General features: G+C 36.1%; 2 protein-coding genes across 5 annotated transcripts in view; one reads left to right on the forward strand and one right to left on the reverse strand.

The window, feature by feature from the left end:
* Nucleotides 1-10,130, reverse strand: part of CACNA1C (calcium voltage-gated channel subunit alpha1 C) — a 491,226-nt gene extending 481,096 nt beyond the window's left edge. For all 4 annotated transcript variants that reach the window (XM_086467242.1, XM_086467225.1, XM_086467239.1 and 1 more), the window contains exon 1: nt 10,001-10,130. In XM_086467242.1, the coding sequence (XP_086323368.1) occupies nt 10,001-10,130 (130 nt within the window). The remainder of the gene's footprint in view (nt 1-10,000) is intronic.
* The window catches only part of DCP1B (decapping mRNA 1B), a 47,234-nt gene that overhangs the window by 3,293 nt on the left and 24,093 nt on the right, over nt 1-19,848 (forward strand). Inside the window, exon 3 of the mRNA XM_086479345.1 lies at nt 385-512. Within this exon, the coding sequence (XP_086335471.1) occupies nt 385-512 (128 nt within the window). The remainder of the gene's footprint in view (nt 1-384; nt 513-19,848) is intronic.

Here is a 19,848-nt window from a genome sequence, read left to right on the forward strand (position 1 = left end):
TGGGACAAAGTGGTGTTTTGTAACATCTTGCCTGTTCAGAAATTGTAGGCCTTACAATTTGAAGTGAAAACTGGACATGCAGATACGATTATGCTGTGACTAAATCAAACGACCTCAAGTGGTAGTATCACAGATGTGGCATAGTCTCTGTATTGTGAGACCAATTGTGCTTCTGTTACTTCTCATTCATAATGTAGGGTTTTGACATAATTAAAAGGATCGCGCAAAACCTTGCAAGAGTTGGTTGTTATTTCCTTGACAACAAAAATTAGATTTTTGTAGTATCTCTTAAAAAAAAAAAAAAAAGAGATCTATACAACAAAGAAATTATAGTAGTTTCTTTTTTTCCTTGACTTGATGTGACTTCTGCTTGATAATTTTCAGATCGGCTTCTCCAAGGCATGGTTTCACAATTATGAACAGACTAAGCATGGAAAATCGAACAGAACCTATTACTAAAGACCTCGATTTCCAGCTACAAGACCCTTTTCTACTGTACAGAAATGCCAGATGTAAGTATGTGATATGTTGGGTTAAATACATAAGAAGTCAGCTCCTCTTCAGAGCCTGTTCTTGATTAAGGCAGTCCATATGATTAGACTGCAGCTTTCAAGTACTGAAACTAGCTGGTTAACAGTTACAGTTGAAGAAATACATTTTTCTTTTTGCCGTGTTGAAAGTCACTCGGCGTGTCCTAAAATGCCACTCTTCTAAAGAAAGTATTAGAATGTGCTTAACAGTAATCTCTTCATTTAACTGACAAGTAGTAGACTTTTATGGTCGTGTATGTGATGGGCGTAGAGACTCACAGAGATACTGTGTGTGTTCTGAATATAGCCCAGTCAATGTTGGGAAGCAGATCTACTGAGGATTGGAGTAATATTTTAGTCTTGGTTTTCTGCATAAAAATAGACAAGTGCAGCAAATTCAAACCCTGTCTTCTGCTCCAGCTCCAAAATACTGTCCTTACAGCAAGTTGGAAGGCAGATTACTTCTCAGCTGTTAGGGGTAACTCTTGACAACAGTGTTGAGCCTAATTTAGACCCTGATGAAAGACAAAGTTATTACATTGGGCTCTGTGTTTATCTTGCATGATTATCTTTACACAAGAATTAGCAAGTGTCATGTAAACTCAGAAATAAGTGGAAGACATGAGAAAGCTGTACTTTTACGTGCAGGTATACATACAGACTGTTACAATGTGCAGTTATATGAGCAGTTATAAATACACAGTTTATAGCTGTACTTGGAAGCAGAGCTGTAGAATGATCTATACTTTGTGCTTGATGCATAAAAGCAGATTGCAAAAATGTTTTATGTAAACTGTGATGCAGAAGTGCTCCCTCTGGATGAAGCAAAAGCAGAGGAAATTCACGGCATACAAAGCAGCCCAGTTTGATAATCTGCTAGGCCTTTTTACTTCATAAACTAATTTGGAGTTGGAAAGTATATCAAGAGGAAATCCTGTTGTTCACACGCACTATGTGGTAGAAACTATAGAGAAATAACATTTTAAATAACCTAAATGAAACTTCTATTTTTGAGAGTATTTGATAGGCTGACAAAGAACTGAAATTGCGGAAGAGCTGAAAAGAAACACAGGCTAACCTAGGGTAGGCCAGACATTAGAGTTTTAAGTACCATGAGACCTATTTATGCTGTCTAATTTTGAAGAGTCTTTCCTATGTATATGAAAACTTTTTTATCTCATTTTGAAATTGAATTAGGAGTTTATGTATGTATATACTAATATCTACGTTTTGAAATCTGATACATTAATTTTTCATTTTTGTTGAGACAATTGATATAAAGAGTAGTTAGAAGTTGTCATAACTCTATGCTGACATGAAGTAAGACAGTCTTTAGTCTGATTACTACACTTGAATTGTGATTAATTTGGGTTTTTATTAGAAGAAAAATTGGGATTTTTGAGGGATGTAATCCGTTTGTTCACAAAGGGATGTCAGAAGTTCAGATTTGCATGGTCTCAAATATAAGTACTAACACGTGCTTCTGAGCAGTGGGCGTGTGTTCAAGTAACTTGTCCGGGGCTTATTGGCTAATTGTGCGACAGCAAAATGCAGAAGGCTTCTTTTCTACGTTCTTTCTGTATAGGCAATGATTCTTTTCAGATGGTTACTGCTGAACTGTGTTTGCACAGCATCGAGGCCTTCTCTGTTTCTCACACTGCCCCACCAGTGAGTAGGCTGGGGGTGCACAAAAATTTGGGAGGAGACACAGCTGACCAAAGGGATGTTCCATACCATATGACTTTGTGGTCAGCAATAAAAGCTGGGGAAAGGGGGCAGGAGGGGGGGGGTGTTTGGAGTTATGGCATTTGTCTTCCCAAGTAACTATTACTCATACTTGAAGCCCTCCTTTCCTGGAAATGGCTTAGTGTCTGCCTGCTCATGGAAAGTAGTGAACAAATTCCCTATTTCTCTTTGCTTGCACACACAGCTTTGCTTTAGAAGTTCAGCTGTCTTTATTCTCAGTCCACGAGTTTTCTTACTTTTGCTCTTCTGATTCTCTCCCCATCCCACTGACGGGAGGAGGCGAGTGGCTGTGGGGCTGAGCTGCTGGCTGGGGTGAACCCACAACAGCTACGCTGACAATTTGCCGGTGGCAACATGAAAGTCACACCTGTCTCTCGGTTCAGGATCTTTCAGCCACAAGATCTGATAGCTTCTTGATCTTGCGGCACTTCTTACTGTGTCATTCCCTTGAGTGCAACCATGGAGAAATAAATAACACGATCCCTGGCCGGTGTACTCCCGGTTTTATAAAGTCATCTTGAGCTTGGATCTGTGGGTCTGATTTTTACCACAGTTAGCTGTTCAGTCTAACCATGGGTAAATCTATATCTGTTATTTAATTTGAGAATTTTGTTATCTGAGAGAAAATTCATGTTTGCTTCACTAAAAAAAAATCCGCTAGTTTAGGATTTCAGTTACTATCAGATGTGTTCCAGGTATAGGGATATGTTATTCCTGGTTATTTATCTTCCTAAAACTTACAAAGGCTTGATCATTAGTTCCTCAAGAACATAAAAGGTCTTGGACTTCAACAGAAAAACTGTTGTTTTCTCAGGTTTTCATGGAAACATCTGTGTTTCCAGAGTTAACTGGCGTTACAAACCCATAGAAGAAAAGTTATTTACTGACTCATTTGACTTTTCCAAGTTTTCTTTAGGTCCCTACAGATTGTTCACATAGTGATTTCTCCAATGAGATGCAGATACCTCTAGCCTTTTCCTCCTTACTGTGTATTTCAAAGCCTTTGTTACTTAATGCTGAGGAGGTTCCTTTATTTTATGTGTCTGTTTTCACTAGGGTCTCATCCAAACACAATTCTGAATATCCATCTTGAATTTTTGATATGAGTATTTTCCTTGTGTTTTGCCTTATTATACAACTTTTCTTTGTAATTTTTGAAAAACTATGGCTTTACACTTCTTATTAAATGGAGTTTTCATCCAAAAGTGGGGGTTTTAGGTGCTAGTCTTATTATCTCCTGCTTCCAGATACTAACAAGGAGTACTCAGTAATAGCTGTTTACTTGGAAATAGTGGACAGTTTGGCAGTAATACTTAACAGGATCTGGAAACAAGTTATCTTTTCTAACCTTTTGTTTGACTTAATTACTTCTTACTGTTTTTCATACATATCTTCCTATTAGTTAAGACAAACTACCAGAGTTTCCTCTGTTGTTGTAATTGGTATATTAGTTGCTTTCCCATATAACAGGACTTACATTTGGGGTTTGTGACCATGTAGATTTCAGAAAAATACAAAAGCAAGCATTTGGAGGAATAAAGAAGTCCTGCCCAGTGTTTTGTTTCTTCCAATACTCTGAAAGTTTGTTGAAACCAACTTCATTTCACTACAGCTGGTTATCTGTGGCTGGCTGTATCACACTGTCTAAAATAAATGCTCTTGGCAGGAAAAGGTGGTATTTGTGTACTGGACATGTCCACCAACATTTCGTCATGTTACAGCTATCATTTTGTAAAGATTGCTTTGCATCCAATATATGATTACAGTAGAAAAAGCTTTCCAAAATTATACACAATAAATTTAAATTTTATGAATACCTACCTAGATCAAAATATTCTTTTTCTTATTTTTACTTTTTACACTTTACTGGTTTTCATATTTCTTCTATTGTTCCATATGAACTTGGTCATCTAAAGTTGAAATACTGTCTAAACACAGTGTTGCAGACACCTACAGTCTAATCCCAGGACTTTCCAGGCTGGATTTGGGATCCATGACAGTTAATGTTTGCACTGATCCACTCTTTCACAGAAAAGTTTAGTTTGGGAAATCTGTTAGGGTAGAGCTAGGGTTACTCATTTGAAAGCCACAAGGGAAGCTCAAATTACAGTTTTTAATGTCAGCAGAAATCCTTGCCCACCAAGAAGCAGAAGGTTTATGGATCAAATAGGCATTTTTCAATGTGACCTTTAAACTGAGGTAGTTAACTGCAATTGTAGATGCTTTCTTTCTGAGACCAAGACAGTAGTTCTGTTTAGACCATCTAACAATTTTAAGGGTTTTAAAAAATATCCTGGGTTCTGTATTTGAGTAATCTTAACTGCATAATTGCTACTGTTTTCCTTAACCTTTGGTGGTACTTTTTGTGAAATACTGTGAAAACCGATGTTTAGAGCCTGTTGCTTAAGACTTGATGCCGATTAATACCGGGTAGTTCAGAAGAATGCATAACTGTAAATTATTGGATAAAATAACTTCATTTTCTCCTTTTAGCACAGATGAGGTTTATAATAGTTTACCAGCAACTACTCCAAACTGTATATTGTACCAGGTGTATACGGGTGTATGCTGGGTCAGTGAATTATTTCCTGAGTTGACTGATTTATCATTTCATCACCAAATGCTGGTTTTTGTGTTTACAGGACACAGAGAATTTGGTGGCTATTAAGTTGCATATCTTAGAGCTAGCTTCACCTTGAGCATTTCAGCTGCCAGAAAAAAAGATAGATAGATAGATAAAAGATGCTACCTGATAACGGTATGCTAATTATGACAATGATCTGATCAAGTTAATTGGTGCTTTTGTGCTATAGCAAGTGGAGAAAGACATTGTGTGACAGATCATCAAATATTCTATATCTGACTAGATTCTTTACCTATTTGGGCATAGAAGATACTTTTCGTTTCGGTGCCACATTTGTAGTAAGGCCTCTGATCAGGTTGTCTCCTAGGCTTGAAACTGAATGAAGCTTCCTAGTCAGATGTGGCGTATTCTACTGAATTTGAGCTTTTGCAGAGGTTCAGAAAGTGGTGCAAAAGCAGACCAGACATGTCAGGTTTTAGTAAAACAGTCTAGACACACACGATATGTACATAACCTCATACTAGTTTCAGTTGTCTAGTTTAACCTGCCACCATATGTCTATCAGAACCCTGAAAAATTAGTGTTATTTTCCCAGATTTGTACATTACAAAGACATCCAGTAGATGAGATGGGATGGAAGGAGAGGGAAGTTTGCCAGCTCTCTGAAGATGTAGCATAAGATTTGGCATTTGTTTGTGTTTTGGTTTGTTTTTTTTTTCCCCTGTAGGTCATAATTATTTCTGTATGAAATTTTTTCCAAATACATGCTTGAGGACAAGTGATTGTAAAATGTTTAGGAAAAGATAATGGTGTGTATTTTTCTCAAACATTATTTTTCATTTTTAAATTCTATGTTACTGCATCCTAGAGCCCTCTCAAACAGAACAAGTCCTCTTCTTGGAGACTGTGGCTCATTTCAGTTCACCCTTCTAAGGAAATACATGTTGGTAAAACATAGTAAATGGATAACAAGTGTCCCACTTCTGTAGGCATTTCTGAAGACCCATTGACCCTGCAAGTAGCATTTCTCTTGTACAGAATGTCTTAGTTTGAAGACTATTAGAAATTTACTTCCGAAGGGAAAGCAGGAGACAACAGTAATAGAGTTTGAGTGACAGGTAAAAATGAATGTAATGAAAAACAATCTTCTTTTGGATACTATAGTGTCTTTTTTTACCCTGAAATGTGTTCTTAGTCTATACCACATTATGTATTCTATAATTCAGTATTTCAAATCTCTTATTTCTTCTGAAATGTGTTTTTATTTGAGAATGAAACCAGCATTTGGTGGTTAATTTACTTGTGCATATATTTAGATTAATCTTCTGCATATCGACCAATAAACAACTACTTGCTCAATTGTTTCCATTGAGACAGGCAAAATAGATATTCCAGGCTTTGTTTTTATGATGTAAGAGAGTTTGTGTTTGTGTTTTGGTTTTGTTAAAAATGTCAGTTTAAAATGGAGAGCCTTGTTTATCAGCCTCCTACCTGCTAACATACAGAAACTGGTGCAATAACAAAAAACCTCACAGGATGAACAAAGTAAATTGAAATGTGTATTTGATTGATTATTCCCCAAATGCTCATTGGTCTTTCTGAATTTTGAAACACACACTTTTAAATGTTTTTAACTTCCTTCAATTTGTATTATTTGTCTCTAAATTCAGTGGTGTGCTGATTCAGAAATATTACATGGCTTGCTGTTGCTGCATCATTAAGCACAATGCAATGTTTTTGTCACAGCTGAGTAACTTAAAAACAATTTTTTCTGAGGTTAAGTTTGATTGCAGAATTATTATTCTAGCCTGCTAGAACCTACATGTTTTGTTGAAGAAAATATTTCTGTAGTTTGAAACTCTTTGAAAAATGTTTGTCAATTTGGAACAAGTGTTTGAAAAGTGAAAGCTCAAACTGTAGAAATCCAAAGTAATTTTGGCAGAAGCTCCTTGCCCTCGTTAGAGGTATGTTCTTCTCAGCCTGATGTTTGCTAAACAGATTTGGCTAAAGCTTGTTTTTTAAAAGCCTGGCTGGACTGACTACTGCTATTTGTTCAGAATACGAATGCTTGTGGTTTACCTGAGGTTCTGTCCTTGGAGACATTTTTGTCTCAGAGAAATAAACAAATCACTCCTCCTTCTTCCCATTCCACTTTCTCTCCTTTGGTTAGCGTTATAAAAATTCATCATGCATCCAACAAGACAGAACAGCAGCAGAGGTCACAGTTGTCTTCCCTGGATGTTCTTGACCTTAAAGTGAAACCTCAGTTTTGCTGAGAGCATTGGAATGCTAACACTGTTAAGCATAGATATTATTTTCCTTTTTTTTTTTTTTAAATTTGAAAGGAAAATATACATACGGAAAATACATTAATGTTGTAGTAAAAGTTGATTCTAAACCCAGAAGACTAAGGTTGCGGCAGAGCTTTGCCATGTTGCATTCTTTTTTTTCCTTTTTTTTTTTTTTTCTTTTTGTGAAACCTGTTTTACAGTTTATGTCCAGCTTAACTATTTTATAGTTTGTCATGTACAAATTTTCTTGAGAGAAGCAAAAGGGATCAGGAAGAAACTTGCGTAGTGACAGTTCTTTTTCATGTGAGATGCTGTCTAGCTCTCAGTTTACTGTCTTCCTTGTACCTACACTCAGAAATTACCTGTTCTTAGACCGGTTTGTAAAAGCATATATAAAAGCATTACAAATTTCCTACTACATTTCCCATATAGTTCCTCCCTTTGTGGTCTATACTTCAGTCTACTAATGATTTTAATGTGCTTAGAAGATGGTAAAAGTTGCTTCAGAATGTCAAGAAAAATAATAAACTGCCCCTCAGAAATGGTATAGATATTGATTTACATTTTTATGAATAAAAACATAAAATATGTACATTTATGTATTAAATTTGTGTGCTTTCTGTCTCATTTTAATTTTCAAGGATGCCTAAAAATCTGTAATGCTTGCCTGTTGAGATATAAAAATGTTATTGTAACTTGATGGCATAACTAAATGCTATTTTGCAGTCAGGTGTGGATGGATATGCAGCAGTGCTGGCTCAAGGCAGGTGATTTTTAAGATTAGGAATCACGATCTTGCTGTCTAGAGGTTAGTTGGCTTGCCTGTTCTGGAGTATACAACCTGATACGCCTATTTTTGAAATATGTAACTAAACTATGCTTGAGTCTGTGGAAGCAGGAGTGGATTTTTAATGTAGTGAAAGGGACAAGATAAATTGTTGTAAAGCAGTATGCATATATGCAAATCACTTTTTTTAAAAAAAATACTGAAAAAGTGCCATAGAACATAGTTTTCTGTGGTAACTTGTAGTTGGTTCTAACTCTCTATCTCACTGAAGCTAGCCCTACTTTGAGCTGAAGGCAGGACTAAATGACCTGCAGAGGCCTCAACCAAACTAAATTATTAATGTGATTCTAGGATTAGCAGGTATTGGTTAATTCTACTTTAGGGTGTTTGGGATTTTTTGTTCTGCTTATTGTGGAGACTAAGTGTAGTTCTGTGATTTAGGTTTTTAGGGTTCAAATAAAAAAAAAACCCAACCAACAGAGGAGGGATTGTAATATCCCTTTTTTTGTTTGTTATTTTTAAAGCAAAATTGTTTGTACTAGTAAGTATTTCTAAATATTTTTTTTTTGCAGGGATGCCTTATTATTCGTATTTTCTTTTAAACAAAATACAACGTATGTTTTTCAGTGGAAATTGTACATGCCAGTTGTAAAGACCTTAAGATCAAGATACAAGTTTTGGGACGTAAAACCATGTCCCTTGTCAGCCCACCCAATTCAGCACCGATATTTCTATTCAGACTTTCCTAAAAGGATATTTGTACCCTGAGGATTTGTTAACAGTTGTGAAAGTCTTTGACTATGGAAAACAAACAGCTCAGAATGCTTTGCATTTGTCAAGTGGCTTTTTGCAACTGTAACTATGATGACTGCAGCCATCTTTTTGCTCTAATGATGTGTTACTGTTGTGTGATGAAAGTGGTAAAAAAGAAGAAGGGTAAGGAAAAGAAGCGCAGTAATCCTCACTTAGGTTTTCAGTTATGTGGAACAGTGGAGTCCAATCTGAAAGTCAGAGAAGCTGTATGTCATGTGAGAAGAAACAGGCTAAGGAGCTAAGATAACAAAGCTATGTAGTTTTTTGATGGCTGGTAATTATTTTGTGTATGGTGGAACTGTATGCCTGCCTGGACAAACAAATTAGCAGGAAAAGTGTATGGAATAGAATTAAAAGCATGTATCGGGTATCTTGCAGTTGTGGCTGAGTTTCTGTATAGAATGGAAGGAGTGTAATACTGCGTATATCTGCTAGACACAGTTCTTGTTTCCCATTTATGGATGTCAGCATATAAGCAACTTATTAGCTTGTCTGGACGTTTACTGCTGAGAGTGTACTGCCAGTGCTGGGAATTCCGGACATCTTTTCAAGATAAGATAGGCATATGATGCAGTAAAGCTCAAGAGTTCAAGTTGGAACAGATAATATTTTTTAAAGAGGTTATTTTCATGTGACTACCTGTATACCCTCTACTTCATACATACCTCCTTGTATAGCATAAAATGGTAGTTGTTTCCAGATCACTGTAAATATGTACATGAATGCCTAAGTATTTCTTCTGCAAATGAAAATATTACAGAGCTAGTTGCTTTTTGGAAACCTTTTGTGTAACCCTCTTGTCAGGTTAGTCCCTTCACATGCGCGCACGTGCATTTAATGTTTCGAGCTTTTGTATGTTTTAAACTTCCTCGCCTCTTTGTCTACAAAACAACCCTTTTTCTTTCTTGTTCCTTATATTTACATGTTTGTTTTTTGTTTCCTCTCATGTCAAAGTGGAAGTAGGAAAGCAATGTTCATTAGATGTTCAAAACACAATATATTACCAAGACAAGCCATCCATCTACTTAACTCCACAGATTTGAGAATTACCAGAATTATCTAAATCTTGTGATAGTGTGGTCACACATACAGGACTTCACAGTACATTATCCCCAACTATTACTATAGGTTATTAGTGTAGTTTCATACATTATACAGACTGCTCTATTTAAATAGAAAGGGAATACTTATCCCCGCAGGCAGATACCAGTACAGTTTGCGTGCACACAACTGAGTGATGTTGTCTTACCTCCAGGTTTGATGTAGAAGCAGTTAAGCTGAGTTTCATGCACCAGCTTCCCCTTATACTTTGTTTCAGGTTCCCCTGCTTGGTGGCTGGATAGCGGGTGATAGGCTTGACGAACAAAGGCTTGAAACATTTTAAAATTCCAAGGAGCGTTGAAACAGCTGAAGCTGAGTATATTTTCTATAGATAGTAAAGGTAAATTCCTTTTGGTCAGTTATTTTATGTAATAGCCTTGTGCAGAAGTTAAAACCTGAATGTTGCTTTAAACTACTGACAACTTGGTCTTTTGATCTAGAGACTATTTTCTAGCTCTTTGAAACCTCTGCAATCTCTCTTGCATTATCCTTCCTTTCCTTGCTCTTCACTCCTAATCCTTTTCTCGTCCTCTGTGCCTTATGCTCAGTTGGAGCCTTCTCCTCCTCCTGTGGGTTTTCAGGAAAACTTGGATTGAGAAGTGAAGATAATGGGCGCCATCCACCCGTCAGCTCATCACCTCACCGAGCCATGACGATCTCTGGTTTCTGTATATCAGCACAGACTTCTCTGATAATATCCTCTCGTGTTTGAAAAAAATAGGTTTGTCTGCTAGGGGGTGGACTTCACTCCTGACATAGCCAGAAAACTTCTCTTGGAATGTGAGCTTGCTCACCCGCACTGTTTTATATGTGTGTATATATATATATAAAAATACTTGTAACCTTCTCTCGAAACATGGAAGATAAACACGTGAGCAAGTGTATCCCACAGTGCATATACAAGCTGCTCACTTCTGTCTAGTATTGATTTAATACAAGCTCTTGAGTGCCTCATCAGCGCTCTCTTCGTCAAAACAAGCCTTAAATCGGCAGTAAACAATACTTTTCAATTACAGGAGGAAAAAAGAAAGAAACCCTCTCAAGTATAAGATAGCATACCCTTTAAAGGACAAGGAATGTGTTCTATACAGAAACACAGTGCAACTGCTCCAGTGGAATTCCACTAAGGCTGCAAATGCAGTGTTGCTTTTTTGTCTTAACTGGTGTACAAGCTAGTAACAGCATTGGGCTTGATATTTGTTGTCTGCTGTGCTTTAATGGTTGCAGCTGCAGCCCAGTTGTTGGTTTTTTCAATGCGGACCTTGCTTTAGTAAAATTTAATAAAACATAGAGTCTTCTTATCGTATGTATTTCTTAAAATCAGTGTTTAAGAAAACCATGGGTTTTACCTGCTAGCTTCATTATTTTGGACACATATACTCCTAGGTCTTTTGGAGCCTGTTTCAGTAATCCTTTTGCATAGCAGAGGTATTATTTATATGCATAAAAACAACCAGAGATCCTGTAGCCAGGGGAAAAAAAATGTAAGTGATGTAAGACACATGCTTCAGGTCAGAAGTCAACAATAAAGGGACTAGGAAGATTCTTCCTGTGAATCCTCTGGTGCTGGTCGTTGTCTTAGACAGGATATGAACTTTTGGTTTGATGAGCTTCACCAAGTCTTTTGTCTCTGTCAAACAAACTACCTTTCTGTAAAATTTCAGTATTATTTGCTTAACAATATACAGTGTTAAAACCTCTACACAGATGTGTAGCATCTCTCAATGAAGAGGTTAACGAAATTTCATAATAATTAGAGAAGGACAGAAATAACATACTGGATTTTTGTGTAAGGTGTCATATGACTTCCTGCAGTGCTTTGCTGCTTTTTTTTGTTGTTGTTATCTCTCTTCTGTTTTTATTCTGGTTTCTCTTACATGAATATTTTGTACATCTCTCTTTCAAACAGAAAACAAAGTAGAGGTTCAAATTTGCACTGAGAGTGTTAAAAGCTGAAGGAGGGGAGAGACTGATGAAGCAGAAGGTGATTACTGATATGTTTTATTCCTAAAGGGTTACGCATGAGCTAGTAAAATACTGCTGACTTCTGAATCAAAAATGAAATATATACTTTTGCTTTCCGTGTGAACATAATACAATTCCTGTAATGAAAATCACCCAATGCAAAATTCAGAATTTTTATTTGAATTTAAATGTATCTCTATACTCAGGGATTCAAAATTGCAGGGTAACTCCCAGTGCCGCTATTGTGAAATGTCTAGCTGCTAATATAAAATGAATTTGATAAATGTGGGGTTTTTTTCTGTTGGATTACAGGTTTAAAACAAGGAAATGCTTACTGCTTAAATTGCATTTTCTTGGTGACAAACTTGATCTCGGGGGTAGGTTCTGTTTCTGCCTCTGCACGTATACCAACGCAGAAGGCAATGTGTGCAAGAAGGCAGAAAAGTCAGTGAACTGCTAATGTTTGTAGTAATCTGAACACTAACTTTAATAATTAAAATAGATTTTTAAAAGATATACAAACACTAAAAAATAATTACAGCAATGAAAAGAAAAAAGCACTAAAGTAATTCGAAGAGGTGGTGTTTGTGTCTTCATGAAAGAAATTACTAAATTGCAACTTTCACAAGAAAAAGGTAGGTTATAAAATAGATTTTAAACATTTTTTTATTAATACTTGAAGATGAAAACTAAAGGGTCATTACATTTAAAGCATGTAAAAATGCAGTGAGCATATGGGAACAGTAAAGGGTCCAAGGTGCAGCCGTCTACCGAAATTTAGCTTGTGAGCACAGCATGAACCTACCCACAGCTGGTGTAAACCTATTACTGTTTGCTTGTCATGTGAGAACAGTGAAATTTCTGTGCCTGTGAAATTGTTTTGTATTGCTAAAAATCATGCATACTTATTATCGTGCATACTTTTAATACAAAATTTCAAACAGCAGCTCTACAGATAAGCAGATGTTACTGAAGGCAATGTTAACATCTGACTTTAAGAGAAGGAATGGCTACAGAGTAGTAGAGGAACTTTTTAATGTCTTGAATACAACATGTTAACAGGCTGTGGCAAATCAATAAAAGCAAATACATAAGATATGATGTAAATAGGAACTAAACATTTGAAATTTCAGGAAGAGTAGTTGACTTTACCTTTGCTTATTTCTATGTGGATTTTTTAATTTCTTTTCTAACCATTTCAGAAATAGTGTAGGAAAAATGAAGAAACTGCCTGTCTGCAAAATGATGGCATGTAAAAAGAATACAAATGGAAAAATACAAAGTTTTTTTTTTAAAATCCATAAATCTTATGATATTTCTTAGATGTTGCTTGTTACAAGAACAAGTATATATACAAGCAACTAAGACTTTTGTTGTTGCAGGTTAAGAACTTAGGCCAGATCTGCAAATGTATTTCCATTACTTAGAATCTGAAGGTATGCAATGGTGAAATAAGAGATGAGATCACAACAGTCAGAATTAGAAACATCATCTATAGTTAAGGTTGCTTATTTTCCTCATGAAGCCCTTTTTGAAGTTGTTCATAATTTTGTGGGAGTTAAACCATTTGGGGTGACAGCTCATCAGACTGATTATAGTGAAAATTCGGGCTTCAGGAAAAAAATAACATGAAATAACATGCTATGGAACACCTATATGAGGTTAAAATATTCTTCCTTCATTTTTTCCTTCTTTTCTATTTTACTGAAAAAAGGACATCAGCAGAGTTTGGGAAAGAACTTGACCTTCAATTTGACTGTAACTCTGGCATTGGAGATGTACTTTGACCTTTGGCAGGTACCTCAGAGATGCACTTTAGAAATCTTTGGGAACATATTCTTAGATTTGACTAAATTATAAATGAAAACCATGACGTTCAAATCCTGATGAATCCTCTACCAACCGTGTATGTCACATACAGTAGAGCAGCCTTTATCCCCACAGGCCTAGAAGCCCAGGAAAAAAAAACAACCAAACAAACAAAAAACACCCAAACAAAAAAACCCCACCACCAAAAAAAAACCCATACAAGAAACTGCTGCTTTTCTTAACCTAGTGGAAGACAGGATGGAAATAATAAGGCTGGAAATTGAGAAGGTGAAGGCAGCTCTCCTTCCTATTCTTTAAAATAAAAGCAAACTTTTTTTTGCCTCCAGGTTGTAAAGGCAGTGTTGTCCCCTTCTTCTCATTGCTTTTAGCTACTAGTATGATGTCATGTGCACAGGATCAAGAAAAGAGTGTGGTTTCTAGTTTAAGCTGTTTCACTTCTGATAGTGTTATGTTAGTGTAAGCTTTTCTGCTAATAGAAGTTATGGATATATATTTAGCCTAGATTTGTGTAATGGCATTTTTGTTATGTTCAGATAATTCTTGTAGGTCAGGTTCTGGCTTCTTTTCAGTGCATTGAAGACATGTTTTGTGGTTTGCTGTATAAAGTTAGCAGAGAATATAGAGCACTGATAAGCTACTACAGGTAATAGTTTCAGATGTTGAGAAGTTATGTTTCTTTTCCACTGAGCCATTCTCTGACGGGATTTTTCTGACAGGAAGGATGCTTCTGTTTACTCAGGATATTTGGATTTAGATTTTAGCCTTGCTGCAGACTTCTTCACTTACCTTTCTGAAGGCAGCGTCTATAATTTTTCTATATCAAAAATGAAACAGTACTTTCACTCACCATTTGTTTTTCTCAATACCTCTTCACTTAGCTTTTACATTCCTTGCATGAGACTGTTTAATCATTTCCGTTGCAAAAGGCAGTGAAGCTCTAGTCTGATGTGGACATTTCAGAAATCTATAGTGAAATAGTAATGAGAACCACTTGTTATTTAAGAACAACTCATAAATAAGAACAATAAAGGATTTATTAAGAACGAATTGTTATTTAAGAAGTTGATAGTCTGGCATATGCAGACTTCCTGCCTTAATTTCAGTGTCACGCATCATCATGATTTAAGAATTCTTTGGAACTGATGATGAGGCAATGGGAGGGGCTGTGACTGGAAAACCAGTGGTGGGGGAAAAAAATAAATGCACTAAGCCAGATGGATCATAACACAGATGCTATTCCTGTGTCGTGACTAAAAATTTCTTGTAGCATCAACAGAATGCAATTTTAAGGGAAATCTTGCAAATTCAGTTTGCCTTTGGGCTCTTTTCCAAAAAGTAAAGAACCTGCTGATGGACTCTTACATCTGCTGAGCTTTATGGAAATAAGTGGATCAATGAGCTTTAAAATTTCCTACAGTACTAACATAACTTTAGCTTTGAGGCTATTTAAAGGGCATTCCAGTGAGCCGATCTGGTTTGTTGATTTTTTTTTTTTTTTTTTTTTAACATGAATTGCTGATAAATTTTGATTAGAAATCTGCCTGAAGTCAGGCTACCACAGCAGAGCCCCAGACGTGATTTAATAAACAATCCACCATCTCGGAGTTGTCCCTTTCTGCCTCATGAAATCGGAAATATTTGATGACCTTATCTGGAAGTCTACAAACTGGTCACCTAACTGTCGTGACTGATAAAAGATAGCAGGAATACTTCAGGGTCCATTCTATTAACAAAAAATTGTTTCTTGTTCTGATTTTTAAGGCATAGTTCCAAACACAATTAAACAGATGGTGGTGAGGAACTTATTCTTGACTTCAGTAATGTTGCAAATCGTTGCCCACTCTCAAACCATCTGCTTTTGGGGAAAGGGGTTTTGAGGGGCTTTTGCATTTTGTTGGGATTTTTGTTGTTGTATATTTTCTTATTGGTTTTGGGTGTTGTTGTTTGTTTTTTTTTAACAAAGTTGCCTGAACAGTTCCCTCCTCACTTGAATTTGACTGGTCAAGCTGAAAAACAGTTTTTTCACTCTCCGTATGTGATCATCAGTTTGTATTAAGATGTGTCTGAGCAGGATTCTTTTCCCTTTAATAACTGGCCTTTTTTCCTGCTTGTTCATATATAATGTTTTAAACATTTGAAATAATGGAAATACCAAGTCATCCTTTTCCTTGTCTATATTAAAAGGTCACCAAGTAAATGGATCGGGAGCTTTATCAACCTTTAAATGACAGAACAAGTGTCTGATGATTTAACAGGTTGGGGTTTTTTAGCAGCTTTTTAGGAGTTTAAGTTAAGCTCATATGAAAATACAGGGTTTTGTTGTTTGGAAAACTCTTACCTTGCTTCAGTTTCTTGGCATTTTTGTGCCTGAGACATCGTAAAAATTTTGGTTCCCCTCTAAGAACTTCCAGAAATAACAGGATATATCTAAGCTGAATTTCCATTCTTTAGAAATAAATAAATTTGTTTTATATGTATTTTGTATTGCGCTACTTTACACACTGTGGAGAAGAGACCTAAAAGTTCCAGTCCTGTTGATAAGCCACATCACTATCAATATGCTATAATAGGATGACATTTAATTTTTTTTCTAGTGTTTTGTTTTTAAATACCTGAATAGCTAAGCAAAATGTTGTGTTCGAAAGAACTTTGACACTTCTAAACTAGCAAATACCGAAATTAAGGCTGTTTGTGCAATTTCTCTTTTTGGCTTATGGAATTTCAAATTATGTGATTGTCTTTTGGAATAGGGATTTTACTTCAATTATCAAATAGCGTGAATGGTGTTCGTGTAAAGAGCGGCTACTCGGCATTCTGTTTTTTCCTCATTACTGATATGTGGATCTCTTGCTTTGTTACATACCACTGAAGTTCTGCACTCGAGACAGAATTATTAATTGCTTTTTTCTTGTTGTTTTCTGTGATACTAATCAGTATAATAGCTGATAACTCATGAATAAGATGAACTGTTGTACCTTGCTCAGATTAGAAGTATTATTCTTCCCAATTTACAAACTGGGATCCTAGGGCAGAGTAGTTACAATTACAGAGATCAATTAAATGCAGGATGTCTGATTTTAAATTACTCGGGCCTAATTTTTCCCACGTATTTGTTGTTCATATGTTCAAAAACGCTTCTTACAGACTTCAGTTGTGATTATAAGTAGCTGGTGGTTTTGCCGGTCAGGCAATCAAATCTTACATCCAGGCCTAGGACCTCAGAGCACACACTGGGAAATGAAATGTACACAATCAGTGACAGCCACTTAAGATGACATTTCACAACTTACGTATCATTGCATAATATCTCTGGGGCAGCGTCAGAGATGCAGTTCAGCTTTCCAAGATAGTGTGCAGCTGCCTTAGCTGGAGGTTTTTTATATCTTCTTTCCTTGGTTGCAGTCCTCTCTTGCTTTATGCTGCAACAGGCAAGTCTCCTTCTCTACTTGAGCCTGAGCAAAGTAGAAGGAACATCATATGCTTGTACCATAATTGTAAAGACAGTATCATGAACAAAGGGGATCACATTTGCATTGGAGTAGAAGAGCACAAAATTAACATGGCATGCTCTAATTCATGTTTTAAGTTAAGAACTCATAGGTTAAAAATTGTTGTGGTGGATATAAGCTACTTTGGTTCTTTTTTCAGTAGGTCTTGCAAAATGGAGGCTGCAATATTCTAAAAAGTACTAGAAAAAGAAATGCAAGCATTGGTAGCTTGCTGAATAGTCAAATATTACATGAATTGTAGACAGCAAAGAGAAAAGATGACCAACATAAAGGTGTTTCGCTACCTTGTAAGATGTACCTAGAGAAACTGCTTTTTAATAAAGTCAAGTGTGGATTTACATATTGGGGAGCTGGAGTCTAGGCCATATGTAGGGAATAAAGTACCTTAAGAAGCATAATACCAAGCATAAAAAATGAAAGTTGAAGTATCATTTCATTTATTTATTTTTCATACTAGCAAGTGTAAAGCAGTTTCTAGGTACAGGGGAGTTTCTAGTCAGTAGTTATGTTATTTCTGTATTTAGTTTTACCAAGCTTAAATGCTGTATGCAGTCTATAGAGCAATAACTTAAAAACAATGTGTTCCAGATACACTGAAACCAAAGCTTTGATAATGGAAACGCCTGTCCAAAAGACAAAAAATCTAATAGCTGAAAGTTGAAGCTGGACAAATGAAGAGTAAAACAAATACTCCTAGAGAAATGCCTTCCTTTTTAATAGGATACTTAGCATGGATTATGAAAGTTTATAAGAAATTCTTCATCATCATAAATAAATAAATGTTTCAGATTTCGAGAGGTTAGAAATTGTCGTCTATAATTCTAGTAGATAGCAGCTGTCAGCTTCTGCTTATAAATAGTGTCGAGTGCTCTAGTGTTTGTGAGGACAGAAAAAATCCGTAGCCAAAAAATGCAAATTGTAAGGCGGAAGCTGAAGAATTGGCTCTGAAGTCGTGATTTAAAACTCAAATAGTGTACTTCCTGAAATACAATCACTGAGCTTTATTAAAGGAGCTTCACAGATTTTGTTAAAATTTTTCAGTTTTGATGAGTAACCTACCTTTTTCAAAATCTAAAAATTCTAAAGACTGATATCCCTTAGTATTTGATGATTTCAATTAGGTGATTTAAGTAATCTATTTAGCTTATGCCTATTCAATACTAATTATATCCTGTTGGTTTGTTAGCAGCATTATATCCTTCTAGTTTTGTGTAATCTTGTTAACAACATCATAACTTTGATGCCTTTTTTTTTTTCCTTAATGTGATCAATTCATTACTAAATCTCATTTCTTTTAGTAAATTACTTCGGAACTATCGAAAGTGTATTAATAGAAGTGTACTGTCTTGTGAATATCAAAGTAGCTCTCCTTATTGGGCTTTTGTTAGCTGCCTTCATGTAACTGGCTCACTTGGTTAGCAGAAGATACTTGACTTTGATTCGTTTTTTCTTTTTCTGTTTTTTTACAATAATCTCTTCTGGGATAACTTTATATCTGAAGCTGGGCCTAAAAGTAACTTAATATGTCCTCTTTTGTGCGGCAGTAGAAGAATTTTCTTTGTGCCTCTGCTGTTTAGTGACTCAGTTGTGCCTCCGCTGTTTCATGATTCATTTTTAACATGTGAACCATTTAGTGAAATTACCACTCTACAGATGATACTTAGATCAGGATTTCCTTTTTGTCAAACAGTCTGATAGAGATGGAAGGCGGATAAAAGCAATCTGTTTAGATTTAATCCTGATAAGACATGCAGTGTTTTCGTGCTGCTTGTAGTGAAATTTGTATTGTATGTGTATTTAGTTTTTGTTAGCAGAGAGCATGCCAAGTACCTAGCTAGACAGTTACAGTTTATAATCATCTTAGATTCTTTTGCTGGTCCTGGTTTTTTACATGTTGTCATATACATAAAAAAAGTTTTGTCATTTTGTGTTCGACATTAGTCAAGAAGATGGCCATTAATACACATTTTTACTCCTATTGTTTACATTTTTGTTTCCTTAAATGTAGATTATAGCAGAACATACTACTCTCGTATGAATTCACACCACGGTTACTCCAACTGATGAGCACCCAATATGAAAGCATGCATTAGTGTACTTTGAATACCTGGCATCTCAGATTTCCACCAAGTTATTGCCTTCTCACTGGTACATCGTTCTCCCATGCATGAAAGAGTTCAGAGTACATTGTGCTGCAACAAATGGAGCAGCTCTGTGGTTAATTTTCAGTGTGTTTCTGAAGTGTTCATCTGTTCTGGACAGATGGGAGGAGTGTGGAAGGAAGAAGAGAAGGACTATCCACTTCTGAAAGATTTCCCTGCCAAATGGTTGACCTGTAAACTCAGAGGATGTTGGGTTTTGGTCTTAGCTTGCTTTCAGCTGTGCTTCCTAGTCTGGGTTGAAAGTACTTAACTGAGGTGAGAAAGTAAGAGTGCGTGGGTTTGAAGCTCAGCTAACATCTAGTCTAAAGGTCTCTGGATCTGCAGTATCCTGACTTAAAGCTTCAGTTAAGATGTGATATGTTGTTGGGTGGTGGTTTGGTCTGGTGGCACAGGCGGTAATTTATGTCCTTATTCTGTGATCTGAAATGGGTGTGCATTTGTTTGAATTGTATTTTAAAATACTACTTATAGTTTTGTAAAATCTGGTCTTTTATACTGGTAATCAGACAGTTTATTTGTGCTGATGTAAA

This window comes from Leptosomus discolor, chromosome 1, assembly GCF_034619465.1.
Source record: "Leptosomus discolor isolate bLepDis1 chromosome 1, bLepDis1.hap2, whole genome shotgun sequence".
NCBI classification, from domain to species: Eukaryota; Metazoa; Chordata; class Aves; order Leptosomiformes; family Leptosomidae; genus Leptosomus; species Leptosomus discolor.